Raw genomic sequence first — 16,838 nt, 5'->3', positions numbered from 1 at the left:
AGATCTGAGTTGAATCCATCATTGTTCTTTAGCTCACTTCGCCACCCCAGTTCAAACCCAGCCATATGCAAATTAGTCTTGACCCTGTTCCTCGTGGAAACAGTCCAGCCGAACTGCCAAGCTAGGTCTTCCCTGGACCGGAAACAAGCATCCTGGGCCCGGTTTCGGGGTAACACCCCTCAGCAGTCAGGCTAGCTTGAATCAAGTGGCAAAATGAATAAGGGACCCGTGTCTGGGCATACCCTGCCAATTTAGGGTGAACAAAGCAAACACAAGGGGATTATGGACGGAGCGCTGAAACTTTGCAGACACTCACCCCCCAGTGACAGATCTGGGTTGAATCCATCATCATTCTTTAGCTCTATTCGCCACCCCAGTTCAGACCCATCCATATGCAAATCAGTCTTGACCCTGTTCCTCATGGGAACAGTCCAGCATGAACTGCCAAGCCAGGTTGGATCGGTTTCGGGGGAACACCCCTCATCAGCCAGGCTAGCTTGAATAAGTTGGCAATGTATCCCCAGACGTGGGTCCCTAGCTCACTTTGCCAATTGATTCAGGCTAGCCTGACTGATGAGGGTTGTTAACCTGAAACCAATCCCAGGATGTTTGTTACCAGTCTGAGGAAGACCTGGCTTATCAGTTGAATTGTATTTCTTTCTTGCTAAACTCTGAAATTTCAATTACTTCCTGTAGTCGTCATTCATGATGTGGTTTAAAGTTGCGTCTTTTTCAGATCTTTTATTCAGCAAAGAAAGCCCTACAATTAAATAAGCAAACCCTTCAGAATACCTCCTCCTGCTGTTGTGATCCAATTTCCAATGGTATGAATGACTTAACCAAAGTTCTCTAAAGTACTAGGTGTTTCTAATTCTTCTCGTTCAGTTTTTAGGTCTGAACTGTTCTTTGCAAATTCCTCAATTTACTTACTCTCATCATGTATGCATGAACAGTAATGGGTTAATTTAAGCATCTTGCTGACTCCACCTTTTTCTGCGAGTAAAATGCTAAATGATTCTGCAGAACCATTAAACGTAGGGCAGCAAACTCAGTATTTATCACCAGTAAAGCTCCAGATGTACTGGTTGCCATTTTCTTGACAACACTTCACAGTTTATATACAAAAAGAAAAATGGCAGTAGACCTAAGAGATTGCTGCACCTAAACCATTACCTCCCAAATTATGTTTGTGTGGTATAAAATGTGTATCCCACTGTGTGCGCTCCCTTAAAGCACCCTCTGCCAAAAAGTGCCAACCTACACTAGGAAAAATTGGTATACAAAAGCACCAGAGGTGAACCACATTTCCAACAATCACAAATATTAATAAATATTTTTTCATAGAAGTTCAAACGTTATTAGAAAATCTTCTCTTTATTTTATTTTCCATAAACGTTGTTTCAATATATGCAGCGAAGCCAGCCAATGTGTTTCAAGCATATGCAAATTGGCTCAACCAATCTTTATTTCCTTTTGTGAGACAGAAAATTAAAATGAGAGAATATGAAAAAAGTAGTTTAGCCTTCCTAATAAATGGCATTTATGACAGTCCTATTCTTGTAATAATCCCAGTCAGGACTACCTGCTTGGCATGTTTTATGTGGTTGGTTGTATGTATATTCTGTTTGCTCAACTGGAAAATACATACATTCTCAGTTACTCATATCTTATAACACCTCAGTACTTGTTTAGTGTCCAATTTCTGGACATTATATGTGTACAATATATAACCGGATCATCTTTCAAAACATCTTGAATTGTATGCGACAGACATGAGCTTTAATTATGCCCATCACGATGGGGAGTTAGGTTTATGAAGGACATTATTGAAGGTCCTGCCTTTATCTGACTTCTTAGCAGGACCTTGGGCTTGGCACGACTTAAGGGGTCGTCCAGTAGGAACATTATGTTTGCTTTTTTTGTGCACTCGATATTAGACCGCGCAAATCTTTCTATGAGTGTACTGGGCAGAAATGGGATTGCATCTGGTTGGGTAGGTTACCACGTACCTCAAGAAGACGCATACTGTGACCAGGACATATGTCAGCCTGTTCCAAACAGGCATTTCAATGAAGTCCATTGGCATTATGTTGAAAGGACCACCTGATCTCACTATGTGACTAAGTGTGATGTGTTTTTTCTGGTATTCATCTGCTGACATTTCACACATTTAGGATACACCTCCTCTGTCTGCATTCTTAATCTGGGGTTAAACCAGTTCTGCCATAAAAGGAGAGTCATGGTGTCCCTCTCTGTGTGTGTGTACCCATGAAAGCATCTTGTCATTGGTAATAACACACTATCAGGTAATACTGGTCTCCCATCAGCTGCCACCCAAATGTCATTTGCATTTTTCTCACAACCTGCTCTAATTCAACTTTGTTGTTTTGCTTCTGAAACTTTTTCCTGTACCATTTTTAACTCATCACAAGTATCTGTTACTTTTATCAATGTCGAAAGTGAAGTGTTCTCTTCAAACTCACATGTGAAAGCGCTATTAAATGTACAAACCAACAAGGCACAATACCATGCTACTGAATCAGCATACCTATTTCCCATGACAATGTACTTATTCCCATTTTGATGAGCTACACATTTAACAAAAATTTCAACAGGCAGTTAGAGAGCTTCTAATAAGTCTTTTATCTGTACCCCATTTCTAATCGGGGTTCATGCAGAGGTCATGAAACTGCTCTGTAACCAAAATTGCCCAAATACATGGACAACGGCAAAGTTGAACTGACTATTTGTAAATACAGTCACTCTCATTTGAGCAGTTAAACTGCATGCTCTGGTAAGGGCACTCAATTCATCAACGTGTTCTGAGGCAACCCCTTGAAGTCATGAAGTTTCAATAACATCATTTATTGTACATACAGCAGAAAATGCTCTCAGGATACCCTCATTGTTTCTCAAGCATGAGCCATTTACAGAAATTACATTATTGCACTCAGCGGTTCATTCTGAATATTGGGTCTAGGCTGTGTGCATAATTCCATGACATCTAGGCAATCCTCTTCAAATTCATCACAACCATCCTCATTTACTGGAAGAAGTAGCAGGATTCAAAATTTGATATCTTTTAACCACCACATTTTCAGAAGACAAGATTTACTGCTCATACTTTGTGAGCCTATTATGTGTCATGTACTGCGGATTTGTTTTAGTAAATAGAAGCTACACAGAGTGAGGGATGATTACTGTTACTGGATATCCCATCCCTATGCTCTCACTCTTTTCCTGAGTGCTCTCTGCTGCAACAGCTTTAAGACAGCCAGGCACACGTGCAGCAATTGGGTCAAGGGTGGTTTCAGAGCATCACTGTGTATCTGTGTTAGCACTGAGAGAGCACAGCCCTTCCTCTCAATTCTTTACTTTTATCTGGCATTCCTAGTGCTGGAGCATGACAAAGTTTTTCTTTCAGCTCTAGTAAGGTTTTCAAGCATTTGTTGTCCTTTAGAAGCAGATTAGACACATCCGTATGTGTTGTCCTCAGTAAAGGCTTTGCCACTAAGGACCAGTTTGGTTTCCACTGTCTACAGTAGCCAAACATTCCCCAAAACATCCTGGCTTTTTTCTGTGTTTGAGGTGGATTCATCTTAAGAATTGCTTCCAATCTCTCTGGTGACACCTTTCTAGTTCCCTTCTCAAATATTGAACTTCTTTTTGACAATACTGCAGTTTACCTGGAGACACCTATGTCCGTTCTCATTCGGGTGATTCAATATTGCAATGGTATCTTGTTTACAGGCTTCTCATGTGTGCCCACAAGCAGGTCATCGGCATACTGCCCGAGAACTGATCTGTAGGGCATCTGCAATTGCTTTAGATTCTTTTTCAGACTCTGATTAAAAAATGTATGGACTTTCTGTATGCCTTTGTGGGATTCGGCACCATGCCAAAACTTTCTTCTGGAACACAAATAAAATAAAACTGTCTATCTTGTGCATTGGCACTGAGAAGAAAGCCTGGCAAAGATCAATAATGGTACACCATTCTAAAGTACAAGTTATTTGTAATAATATTGTGGCTGGATTCGGTACCACAGGACAACATGGGGCAACTAATTCATTAATCTTCCTACGGCCTTGAACAACACAGTATTTTCCATTGGGTTTCTGCAAACCCATAATCGAAGAGTTAGATGACTCCCAATCCATTCCCTCAGAATTCCTTTCTGTATCATGTCCTGGAAACATTGCATTTGCTTTTATGATAATCTGAATGTGTTCTATTCATTGAATCATTCCAATGTCATTTCCAGTGAGATCCCATACTTCAGGGTTCACAGTTTTTCTGAACCGGCAATTTTTCAATTGACAAAAAAGGCAACAAGCCTACAGCTGACTTATGTTGAACCATTTTAAATTGTACAATAGTATAAGGAGATTGCAATTCGACACCTCCTGTTGTACAATAGATATAGTTTAATTTGCAGAATACATTTATCCCGAACAAGTTACAGGACAAATTCGTGATTTTCCTCAAATGAGCCTATTTTTACAGGTAATTTCTCTGAAACTGTTCAAAATGGCTACAACTCGAATCTTTATTCCTGAGGAGGGTAGGTCTGGAACTTCCACAGTTGGATTTGGTAGCACCAGTTTCTATAAGAAATGATTCTTGTGGCCTGTCACCTCGCCTACTACAAATGGACCTATCTGGGCTATCTCTAAGACTGCACCAAGCATGCAATCTTCATCTACCATCAGGCACTGTCATTGAACGGTATTTGTGCCATCTATATAAAAATTGGAAGTTGCTGTACAGCATTCTGATTTGCATTTGCAAATTGTTGGAATGCATTTTAATGTATCTCTTGGAAGGAATTAGCATTTGCTCTTGGCTTCTGGTTCAAATTAAGTTTCGGGTTTCCCATATTCTGTGGAAACATTTGAGCCTGTGGGACCTGTGTCATTGGGACTTGTTTTTGCATGGGCACCTGAATTTTTTGTTCTGTACTCCCCTTTGTATTGGCACATTTTCATTCGCATTATCAGGATTAAATCTACACTCTCTCTTCCAATTCCTGACCTTATGACAGATGTGACAAGGAGTCTTTTTCTTTAATGCTGCAACTTCCCTTCCTGAACCTCGGTCAATAGCTACACTTCTACCTCTACCTCTACCTCTACCTTGTGAGCCACAAAACTCTCCTGGAAACTAGTTTGTGACACAACATTTTGCATACCCCCTTGAGTCCCCATAAGAGTAGAATTCCTGCCTGAGCCAATTTTGTTTGGGCCAACATAAATTTCTCTTTAACCCCTTCACTGCGGCGGCTATTCCGCCGCAGTGCTAAGAGGGGAGGGCGGCCGAGCGGCGGGCGCATGCTGGTGACTGAACCGCTCCGTCACCAGCGTCAGTTGCGCTGTGCTCATGGCGGAGCAGTATGTCACGGCCCCGCCCGCTCAAAAGAACGCGCCGCGCAGGCGCGGCGGCAGGGCCATGACGGAACTGCTCTGTCATCAGCACAGCGCCACCGCAGCTGATGACGGAGCAGTTCCGTCATCAGCAGGGGAGGGGTTAATCTCTTTCTGCATCATTTCTAATTTGTCACTTGCATATCCCAGGATCTCATCAAGTGACTTATTCTGAAAGCACATTACACTTTGGGGTATATGGGAACTGATCTCTTGTCTTACTCCTAAAACAGACTAAGATACAAAAATCCCCACGCCCTTCTCTTCAGGGTATTCTCTTCTTCTGTGGTGCTGAAACACCTGTAACAATCGCTCATAATCCTCATAAAACTGACTCTTTTGCTTCTTGTGTTATTCGATTACTTGAATGGGAGCTGTCCAGCCTGAACTGCCAAGCCAGGTCTTCCCTTGACCACAAACAAGCATGCTGGGACCGGTTTGCCTATTGCAAATCAGCACATTTCAGAAGCATGTCGTTAGATCATCAAATTTTACTTTTATCATTTCATATTCATCTGCTATGTGAACTAATTTGTGTTTTAAATTCACTCATAAAATCTTATTTCGGCAGTACGCCATAAAAGATACATAACATATAAAAACAGTGGTTCATGGATGAAAAAGTCATACAATCCAAGAAAAAAGGAACAAACAATCTAAAAAATAACAAGGGATAGTGTAAAAAGCAGAAGTTGTTACAGATAAAAAAGTCCAAAGTGTTTTAAATTAGTGACCTCTATTACTTCTGAAGTCAAGAAAAAAAGCACATCCTAAAACCGTGAAATGTTAATTTAACATGGAAACAAATGAAAGAAATGGGTGTGTCTCAGGCGGGGGCCATCACATCATTAGTGTATTGGCAATATGTGCATTATTCCTAAATGTTACACATAAAAAGGGTAGTCACTGTTTGCCAGCAAACTGTGTGACAGAGGTACTTGAGGGTTTCTCAGAACGCAGAAGTATTGCAAGGCAATGCCTGGGCAAGACTTGTGTAGTTTGATGCAAAGCAATATTTTGTTTAGCTTTGCACAAGAGATGTGCTATTTGTTTTTGCATCACAAATTACCTCATTGATGTGCAACATTTTGTAACTAAAATGCTACTTTGACTTTTTCCAATTTGCAAAAGCAACTGAGATTTTTACACAGCGCTGGGTCACTCTGATTTTAGTAAATTTGTCCCTACAGTACAAATGCATCTTTATGTCTCAATAAACTTCATTATTACAATTGTAATATTTACAATTTTACTCATAAAAAGAAATGTTGTTAGTTCTCCTAATTGCAGATTTATTATTGATAATAATTTTACTCTGCTCGTTCCAGATTTTGGGGATTACAGAATAACTTTGTATATGCATACGTTTACAGTTGCTTATTACAAAGTCTGCAGAAGCAATTTTCATATTGAGTCATGCCAATTAGCCACTGGATCTAAAGAAACATTGATAAAGCCAATAAGTCTCCCCCATAAATGAGCGATTGGCTTTACCAATATGTTTTAGCAATGTTGTACACCGAGTTGCTGCTGCTCGAAAAGGCTAAAGGTTAGTCGGGTAAAGTTGAGTGCTATGGAGTGGCATAGAGTGGCAAACAGTAGAGTTTAGTGGCATGGAGAGGAGTGAAGTGGAGTGGCATGGAGTAGCGTACAGTGTTGTGGACTGTCTTGGAGGTAGTATAGTGGCGTAGAGTACAAGGGCAAAGAGGCGAGTGGCGCAGAGTGGAGTACAATGTCCGAGTTGAATAGTGTGTCATGGTGTGGAGTAGCATAGAGGGTGTGCGTAGAGGGAAGTAGAATCTTGTAGAGTTGCGTAGAGCTGAGTAGATTGTCATTGAGTGGAGTGGCATAGAGTGGAGTAGAATAGAGTAGTTTATCATAGAACAGAGTGGAGTAAAGTGGCATGGAGAGAGTTGTGTATAGTGTTGTAGAGTGGAGTAGTGTTGCAGAATGGCATAGAGTAGGGTAGAGTGCTGTAGACTGAATTGGCATAGAGCGGAGTAGAGTCAGTGGAGTAGAGATCAATCAAATCAATCAATCAATCAGAGTACTTGTAAAGCGTGCTACTTACCCGTGAGGGTCCAAGGCGCTGAGGGGAGGGGGTGTGGGGGGGTGCTGCTACTGCCCGAAGAGCCAGGTCTTGAGGAGTCTTCTGACGGCATGTAGGTCTTGGGTCTGTCGTATGTGGGTAGGGAGGGTGTTCCAGGTCTTGGCAGCGAGGTAGGAGAAGGATCTGCCGCCGGAGGTCGTTCGTTGGATGCGGAGACAGCGGCGAGAGCGAGGCTGGCGGAGCGGAGCTGGCGGGTTGGGGTGTGGAAGCTGAGTCTGCTGTTCAGGTAGGCTGGTCCGGCGTTGTGGAGTGCTTTGTCTGTGTGGGTGAGGAGCTTTAAGGCGATCCTCTTGTCAATGGGAGCCAGTGTAGGTCTCTCAGGTGGGGGGTGATGTGGCTGCGGCGGGGGACGTTGACGATCAGTCGGGCGGAGGCGTTTTGGATGCATTGTAGTCGTCGTAGGTGTTTGGCTGGGTTTCCTGCGTAGAGTGCGTTGCCGTTGTCCAGTCTGCTGCTGACGAGGGCCTGTGTCACTGTTCTTCTTGTTTCGGTCGGGGTCTACTTGTAGATCCTGCGGAGCAGGAGGAGGGTGTTGTAGCAGGAGGAGGAGACGACGTTCACCTGCTTAGACATGGAGAGGGAGGAGTCGAGGATGAATCCTAGATTGCGTGCATGGTCTGTGGGTGTTGGTGCTGTTCCCAGTGTGGTCGGCCACAAGGAGTCGTCCCAGGCTGAGGGGGTGGGTCCGAGGATGAAGACCTCCGTCTTGTCCGAGTTCAGCTTCTGACGGCTGCTCCTAATCCAATCGGCGACGGCCTTCATTCCCTCGTGGAGGTTGGTTTTGGCAGTGTGTGGGTCCTTGGTGAGGGAGAGGATGAGCTGGGTGATCATCAGCGTAGGAGATGATGTTGAGGTCGTGATGGCGGGCCACTTGTGTGAGGGGGGCCATGTAGACGTTGAACAGCGTTGGGCTGAGGGATGAGCCCTGGGAGACGCCGTAGATGATGTTGGTGGCTTCAGATCGGAAGGGTGGGAGGCGGATGCTCTGGGTTCTGCCGGAGAGGAAGGACGTGGTCCATTCAAGAGCCTTCTCTTGGATTCCGGCTTCTAGGAGGCGTGTCTTTAGAGTGCGATGGCAGACCGTGTCGATGAGATTAATGGAGCAGAGGGTGGACAGGAGTGGCCTACAGTGAAGTGGCTTGACGTACAGTTGTGCAGAGTAGATTGGCAAAGAGTGCAGTGGCCTAGAGTGCATTGGTTTTGAGTATAATGGTGTAGAATTCATTGGCATAGGGTTTCGTAGGTTACAGTGGCATAGAGTAGAGTGGTGCAGAGTAGAGTGCAATGGCATGGAGTAGAGTGGAATAGAGAGGAGTCATATTGGATAGAGTGGAGTAGTGCAGGGTAGAGTGCAGTGCCATAGACTGCAGTGGTACAGAGTGCAGTTGAGAGGTGTAGAGTGGAGAAGTTCAGAGTACAGTGCAGTGGCATAGAGTGCAGTCATGCAGAGTAAAATGTCAGAGTGCATGCTCGTAGAGTGGTGCAGAGAGCAGTGATGTAGAGTACAGTGGTGCAGAGTAGAATAGAGTGACATAGAGTGCAATGGTGTAAAGTGATGTAGCATGCAGCGACAGAGTGTAGTGGCTTAGAGTACAATGTTGTAGAGTACAGTGGCATAAAGTGCAGTGGTACAAAGCAGTTGAGGTAGGTGCAGTGGCATAGGGTGTATTGCTTTTGAGTAAAGTGGTGTAGAGTGCATTGACGTGTAGGGTAAGTGGTTTAGAGTACTGTGGCATAGCATAGACTGTAGAGGCTTGGAGTGTGACAGAGAATGCAATGCAGCAGAGTAGTGTCGTAGAGTGCAGTGGTGTAGACCGGCGACGACTGCCATGGTGTAGAGTGCAGTGGCACATAATAGAGTACAGTGGTGCAGCGTAGATTTGCAAGAGTGCAGTGGCGAATATTGGCTTTGAGTAAAGTGGTGTAGAGGCCATTGGTGTAGAGTGCTGCGGCATAGAGTGCAGCGATGCAGAATAGAGTGGCATTTAGAGTGGCATGGAGTTGAGTGGCACAGAGTGGAATAGAGTGACATTGACTGCAGTGGCATAGAGTAGATTGTTTCATAGTAGAGAGAAGTTGTTGGAGTTTAGTGGTACAGTGTAGAGTGTCATTGAGTGCAGTGGTGCAGAGTAGAGTGGATTGGCATAGAGTGGAGTGATGCTTCATAGAGTGACGAGACAGCAGTGGTGCAGACTAGAGTGACAGTGAAGTGGCATAGAGTGGAATGGGGCAGAGTGGAGTGGTGCAAGTTAGAATACAGTGGCATAAAGTGGAGTGATGCAGAGCAGAGTGATGTAAAGATCATTGTCATTTAGTAGAGGGGTGCAGTGGGGTAGAGTGCAATGGCTTTGAGTGGCATAGAGTAGAGCGTCATGAAGTGCAGCATTGCAGAGTGGTGCAGAGTAGAGTGATGCTGCGAGCAGTGACAGAGTACAGTGGTGCAGAGTAGGATAGAGTGGCACTGAATGCAATAACGTAGAGCTCACTGGTGTAGAACAATGTGGTGTGCAATGGCGTAGAGTGCAGAGGTGTAGAGTGGTGTAGAGTTGAGAACTGCAGAGCAGAGTGCAGTGGCATAGAGTGCAGTCATGTAGAGTAGAGTGACAGAGTGCAGGGTTGTAGAGTAGTGCAGAGTAGAGTGATGCAAAGAGCAGTGATGTAGAGTAGGATAGAGTGCCGTAAAGTGCAATGACGGAGAGCGCAATGGTGTACAGTGACATTGTGTGCAGTGGCGTTGAGAGTAGTGGCTTAGAGTAGAATGTTGTAGAGTATAGTGACGTAAAGTGCAGTGGTGCAAAGTACTTGATATAGATACAGTGGTGTAGGGTGCATTGGTTTTGAGTAAAGGGGTGAAGCAATTGGCGTAAAGCGCTATTGTTTAGAGCACAGTGGAGTAGCGTAAAGTGGCACAGCATTGAGTTTTGCAAAATGGCGTAGAGTGCAATGGCAGAGAGTAGATTGTTTGATTAGAGTGGGGTGGTGCAGGGTAGCGTATAGGTGCAGTGTATGGCATACAGTAGTGGTGTAGAATGCAGTCACGTAATGTTGAGTGGTGCTGCATTGATTGTAATGGTGTAGAGTAGAGTGGCCTAAAGTGCAGTGGCATAGAGTAGCTTGTTTCAAAGTAGAGTTAAGTGGTGTGAAGTGGTACAGAATAGTGGTGTAGAGTGAACTGGCATAGAGTGGAATGTTGCCAAGTGCACTGGCATAAAGTAGAGTGGTGCAGAGTGGAGTAGAGATGCGTAGAGTGAAGTGATGTAGAATGCAGTGTCAGAGTGCAATGGTGCACAGTGGATTAGAGTGGCGTAAAGTGCCATGGGATAGAGAGCATATTGGTTTTGAGTAAAGTGGTGTAGATTGCAGTGGTGCAGAGTGGCATGTTGTGGAGTGGTTCAGAGTGGAATAGAATGGCATAGACTACAGTGTCATAGAATAGATTGCTTCAGAGTAAAGTGAAGTGGCATAGAGTGCAGTGGTATACAGCAGAACTTTGTAGAGTGCAGAGTGGATTTGCGTAGAGTGGAGCGATGCAGAGTTTAGTGGCGGAGAGTGGAGTGATGTAGAATTAAGTGGCGTAGCATTTAGGGGCATAGAGTAGCTTAAAGTAGAGTGGCAGAGAGTGTAGTATTGTAGAGTATACTGTTGTAGACAACAGTGGTTTAGAGTGCAGTGGCATAGAGTACAGTGTAGAATAGAGTTCCATAGACTGCTGCGACTCGGAGTAGAATACAGTGGCATGGAGTACACTGACAGAGTACAGTGGCATACAGTGCAGTGGCATAGGGTATAGTGACGTAGAGAAAAGTGGTACTGAGTAGATTGGTGTAGAGTATATTGGTTTTGAGTAAAGTGGTGTAGAGTGCATTGGCATAGAGTGAAGTGGTGTAGGTTGGAATGGCGCTGAGTGCAGTGGTGCAGAGTGCAGTGGTGAAAAGGTAAATTTTTCAAAGTAAAAAGCAGCGGTTCAGAGTAAATTAGTGGCGCAGAGGGGATTAGCATACAGTGCACTGGTGTACAGTGGAGTGGTACAGAGCAGAATGCATTATCCTATAGTGCAGTGTTTCAGAGTAGGATGGCATAGAGTGGAGTGGTGTAGAGAGCAGTGACAAAAATTACAGTGACACAGAGTGGAGTGGTCTAGTATAGAGTGGTGCATAGTAGAGTGCATTGGCATGTGGTGGAGTGGAGCAGAGCAGAGTGGGTAACCTCACGTGGAGTATGTATGGTATGGTAGCACACTGCCATTACAGAAAGCACGACTTCAATGGAATTGACCCTTACATTTGCACTCGCATACAGGTTTACTGATAAAAGTAAACATTGCGCAAATTAGTTTGTTGAAATGTCATCACCTAGCGTATTGATTTCGTCCGCAAATTTCATTCACAGACACTTACATTTTTGGGTGTCGTACAGCCTTCCTCAAGCAGACCTCCAGTAGCCAGCATGATTGTCACATAAATCCAAGCTCCCTGGAAGGCACAATCCTACATTTGTCCTCTGTCTTTGGATGCATAGTGACAAGATAAGAATATGATTTAAAGGTCTGTTTTCAGAAAGCAAGTTCATAGAAGAATACAGTAAACAACATTTGGGCAATGGGAGGGACAAACCCGAGCTGGACAGCCTAAAGCAAATAAAGATTGCAAATAGAAAGACAGAACATGTTCTTCACAAACCTCAAAGCCAATGGTAATCAATGGGTGGAATGCATTCCAAAGTAAACTTTCTGAATGTCTCCAAGATGTCGTTAGCGAACGAAACTGCTGTTCTGTCTGGTAGGCTGCAACCTAAAAAGGGAACTATTGATGTGAAACAGCAGTTCGATTCTACTCAATTAAGGAACCACAGGTAAGCCACAGTAGGTAACAAATGTGAGGTGGGTCAGAAAGTGTCTCACGTAAGCAACGTCAATGGAACTACTGGTTGGTACTTACCAGTTGGTACTCACCATTTGGCTCACTCTGTTATCATCTGCACTTTCTCGACAGAATAATTGTGACCTAACTCTAAACTAATAAAAAAAACAATAAATAGAAGAGTGAGGTGTGTAAACGAAGGTGACATCTATCTATCAAGTAAGCCTGGTAATGTGAAAGAAGTAAACTAAACTCCCCATAGGTTAAATTTGATGTGTCGACATCTATCACACTTATTCTCCAATTTTGAAATAGTGTTCAAACACAGTTAAAAAGATGGCATGTTTAGACCATTTTAACATGAACGGCCAACATGTTTCATTGCCCTAAATGTTTGCTGAAATTTCATTAAGGCACGTGGGACACATCTCCACCTCGAGAACGCACTGGACATGTAATGGTTGATAAACAAAACATAGGAGAAGAGAGGATAGTGCCAGAGATAAAGAAAAAGACCATTTTAAAAAAGAAATGAGTTAACAACCTCATGTTTTGACAGCATAGGACTGTTTTTTCCGAATGAAATACTACAATAAATGAACTGAATACAAACGTGAAGGAAGCTTACATGAAACTTTTTTGATTATTTTTGGACTGCATGAATTCATTATGCTTGATAACATTGTATACTTAGACGCTCCTTCTATTTGTGTTTGAATTTTTGTCAATGTCAAGCAGTTGGTCTGGCACTAGAGTGGATTGTAGTTTTTGAGATGGCATTGTAAGGGCATGATCTGATTTTCTGTATTTTGTTCAAATAAAAAGATGTTAAAATGTTTGCATAAGCCCTGGTTGTGTGCTATGGCATGAAAGGTGCATTTTGGGGAGTGCATTGACGTTTGGTATGACCTTGGAGAGTTTTCAAGGGCTATTTGCGTGATTTTGCCTTTTAAGAGTGGCCATTTTTTCATATTCAGATACCTCTTTTGCTTCAAGTTCACCCCTTGTTTTCATGTTATTTGAAGCATGACTAAGGTAGTGTTGTTTGATACCCCTTTTTTTAATGGGCTGACAACAGAAACACCAACAACTGATAAGAATGAAATTTAGAATACAACTATGTTAAGAATCTACTACTCTGAGCTTTGAGCAGATGAGGGTCAATTAATTGTTCAGAAATTGTGGCATATATTTATGGAACAAAAGTGATATTTTCCACAACGCTCATTGACCAGGCCTGTAGATGTAAAGTAAAAATATGACTCAGAATTAATTGTAAAAGTTATAGACCCGATCACAAAGTTACTTAGTGTTGCATTCTCCATGTCTCACATCACCGGCATTCTACAAAGAGGGAACTAACTCTGCAATGTCTACTTAACTTTGATTTCTAGGTCGTAAAGTCGAAGATGTTGCCCCTTATTTTTCTAGTACGATGGAGGGTTGTATTGTGACCGAAGGGCAAAACTTTACACTGCAATGTTCAATTGAGGGCACCCCCGTGCCTGAAGTCTCCTGGATATTAAATGGTAAGCCAACCCCACTCAAGGGAATCTTCTATTACCTTTTTTATTCATCCATGTAATCTGCCTCCCTATCGTTCTACAGCTCCACCAAGCCTTTGTCATTCTGTTGCAGACCGTAGAATTGTCCCTGTAATTCTAAACCTACCAACCCCTCTGTTAGTGTGCCTCCAACATCTCTTATGTAGCATGTCTACCTATCCCGTGCTGCATTGCTGTGGGGCCACTGCACTAGCATGGCCGTTGTCCCACTGATGTAGGACCTTCTGATGCCTTTATCTATCTGCCTTAGTGCTCTCTCTATCAGCATACCTCCTAATCACTCTATTAGATCGCCCGCTGACTCCTCTAATACTAGGCCCAATGATGAAACTGTCATCATGCCTTCCGACCCATCCCTCAACAAGTCTGTCAAGCACTCTAATGACCGTTCTATTGCTTTGCCTGCTGAGCACACTAGTAGCACGTTTCTGGACACATCCGTGCTCGAGCCTGCTGATCTTTTCAATTGTATGCTCACCATTTTCTCTGTTAAAATGCCTACCATTCCCTCTATTAGAATGCCACATGACCTCTCTTGTAGCGTTTTTTTAGATCTCTTTGGTATTGTGTCTACCAACTCTTCTCTGACAATTTCCACAAATTTGATTTGGTTTAAGATGTTTGATATGAAATGAGTCTTAGAGGGGATGGAGGCCTGTGACAGACGGCAGAACTACACCCAATGCTTAATTTTGAGCTGGTGGAAGCCACTGGCACATATTTTCAAGGACCAGTACGTACTTTCACGCACTTTTATGCATCAGATATTTAATGGTCAAGAGAGGGAAAAACTCACAAGGCCTTATCTATGAGGTTTAGACGCAGGGCAATACCGCATGGGATCTTGCTGCACTGCCCTGCTTCAAAGGAACGCACCATATCAATTAATCAATCAATTCATTCTTAGAACGCATTACTCACCTGTAAGGGTCTCAAGGTGCTGGGGGGGTGGGTGGTGGGGGGGCGGGGGTGTTGCTACTGCTCGAACAGCCAGGTCTTGAGAAGTCTCCTGAAGGCCAGCAGGTCCTGGGTCTGTCACAGGCGAATGGGGAGGGTGTTCCAGGTCTTTGCGACAAGGTGGGAGCATGATCTGCCACCGGCGGTCGCTCGTCAGATGCGGGGGACGGTGGCGAGGGCGAGGCAAGCAGAGCGAAGCTGGCGGTTCAGGGTGTAGAAGGTGAGTCGTTCGTTGAGGTACGCTGGTCCTGTGTTGTGGAGTGCTTTGTGAGCGTAGGTGAGGAGTTTGAAGGGGATCCTCTTGTTGACGGTGAGCCAGTGCAGGTCTTTCAGGTGGGCTGTGATGTGGCTGCGGCGGGGGATGTCAAGGATGAGGCGTGCCGAGGCGTTCTGTATGCGTTGTAGTCGTTTCTGGAGTTTGGCTGAGGTTCCTGCGTAGGGAACGTAGCCATAGTCAAACCTGCTGCTGACGAGGGCCTGGGTGACCATCCTTCTGGTTCCGGTGGGAATCCATCTTTAGATCTTGCGGAGCATGCAGAGGCTGTTGAAGCAGGAGGGGGGGACAGTGTTTACTTGCTGGGTCATTGACAACGCTGAGTCCAGGATGACCCCCCAGGTTGCGTGCCTGGTCAGTGGGCATCGGTGCAGCTCGCAGTACGGCCAGCCACCTTATCTATAAGACACTGTGCATTCCTGCCCTTTTCCAATGTGCTTGCACACAATGGGCTGTATGTGCCAACGCAGACACCCTTGCATCATGGTGCATGGGCTCCTGCATTGCGAGACTGATTTGATTTTGTGCAGGAAGGGATACCTTCATGCAAAAAATCAATCACTTCTTGCGATTTCCTCTTTCTATGTGTATTCTGCAGCACACAAAAAAAGGAAAAAAACTAGGAGAAATGAAAACATTTCTCCTTGTTGCGCCTCCCTAAAACCACCGCAAGGATGGTGTTAGATTCTGAAGCATTCCCAGGTTTACGATTTCTTGTAAATTTGGGAATGAATCAGATTACATGGGTGTTGCGTCAGCGCACCCAGAGCAACACCTATAGAACGGTACTTTCACGCTGTTTTCTGCACGAAAGGGGCATATATTTACAAGGCCATAAAAAGCATAAAAAAGTGACTTTTTGGCAGCGCAAAAGTGATGCAAGGGGCCTATTAAATGAGGCCTACAAATCTGAAAGACGGATGAAGAGAAAGACAGAAAAATCGTCAATAAGGGAGAAAGCAGGAACCTAAACAAGTGAGATAAAGGGGCAGGGAGTGTCTAGTACTTTATTAAAGAGGCGTAAGGTTGATTTAAAACTGCCAACATTGCTATTAGGTCCGCCGATGTTTAATTTCACTGGTCATGGGTCCTGAGCAGAGGCTTGTGCACCAGCATTCGTTAGTTTGCAAATTAAGCCATGCCTCCACTGTTGGGTTAACAATACATTCACATCACCATATTAATTTTAAAAGCATCTCTTGTCTTTTGACAGGTGCCGTTGTCAAAAAAAAAAAAAGTGGACATCCATGGAGTATATCAGGAGGCATGCAGTAGTCACCTGGGCTACTGTCTGCTCTATCTTGGGCCACCTGCCACAATTCTCAAAGGGGAAGTCGTCCCACTGGGATGGTGCTTCTTTGCCATTTGCAATCCAAGCTTGGGTGTTGGAAACTGATCAATGGTTTACAATTGTAGTTGCAGTCACACTACATACCATTCTGACTTTCAAATAGGAAGAGGATGATGCTTTATGCTCTCTCATATTTGCAATTTGTAATAGGTTACAGAAATCTTTTTACGAGGTAAAGAGTTTTCGGATTTGCAAAAGGGCTTTCACGTATTGAAAAAATGTATTTTGCGATCACAAATCGTGGGCTTTTATGAATCACAGGTATTTGCAACTGTGAAATATATTTGTGTCAGGCCATA

General features: G+C 43.9%; 1 protein-coding gene across 3 annotated transcripts in view; it reads left to right on the top strand.

Moving 5' to 3' along the window:
* MYLK (myosin light chain kinase) overlaps window positions 1–16,838 on the top strand; it is a 1,710,670-nt gene that overhangs the window by 861,490 nt on the left and 832,342 nt on the right. For all 3 annotated transcript variants that reach the window (XM_086957081.1, XM_086957079.1, XM_086957080.1), the window contains exon 11: window positions 13,787–13,921. In XM_086957081.1, the coding sequence (XP_086813207.1) occupies window positions 13,787–13,921 (135 nt within the window). The remainder of the gene's footprint in view (window positions 1–13,786; window positions 13,922–16,838) is intronic.

The sequence above is a fragment of the Lissotriton vulgaris genome, chromosome 2_1 (genome assembly GCF_964263255.1).
Source record: "Lissotriton vulgaris chromosome 2_1, aLisVul1.2, whole genome shotgun sequence".
NCBI lineage: Eukaryota > Metazoa > Chordata > Amphibia > Caudata > Salamandridae > Lissotriton > Lissotriton vulgaris.
This window is presented reverse-complemented; position numbering and strand designations above follow the sequence as displayed.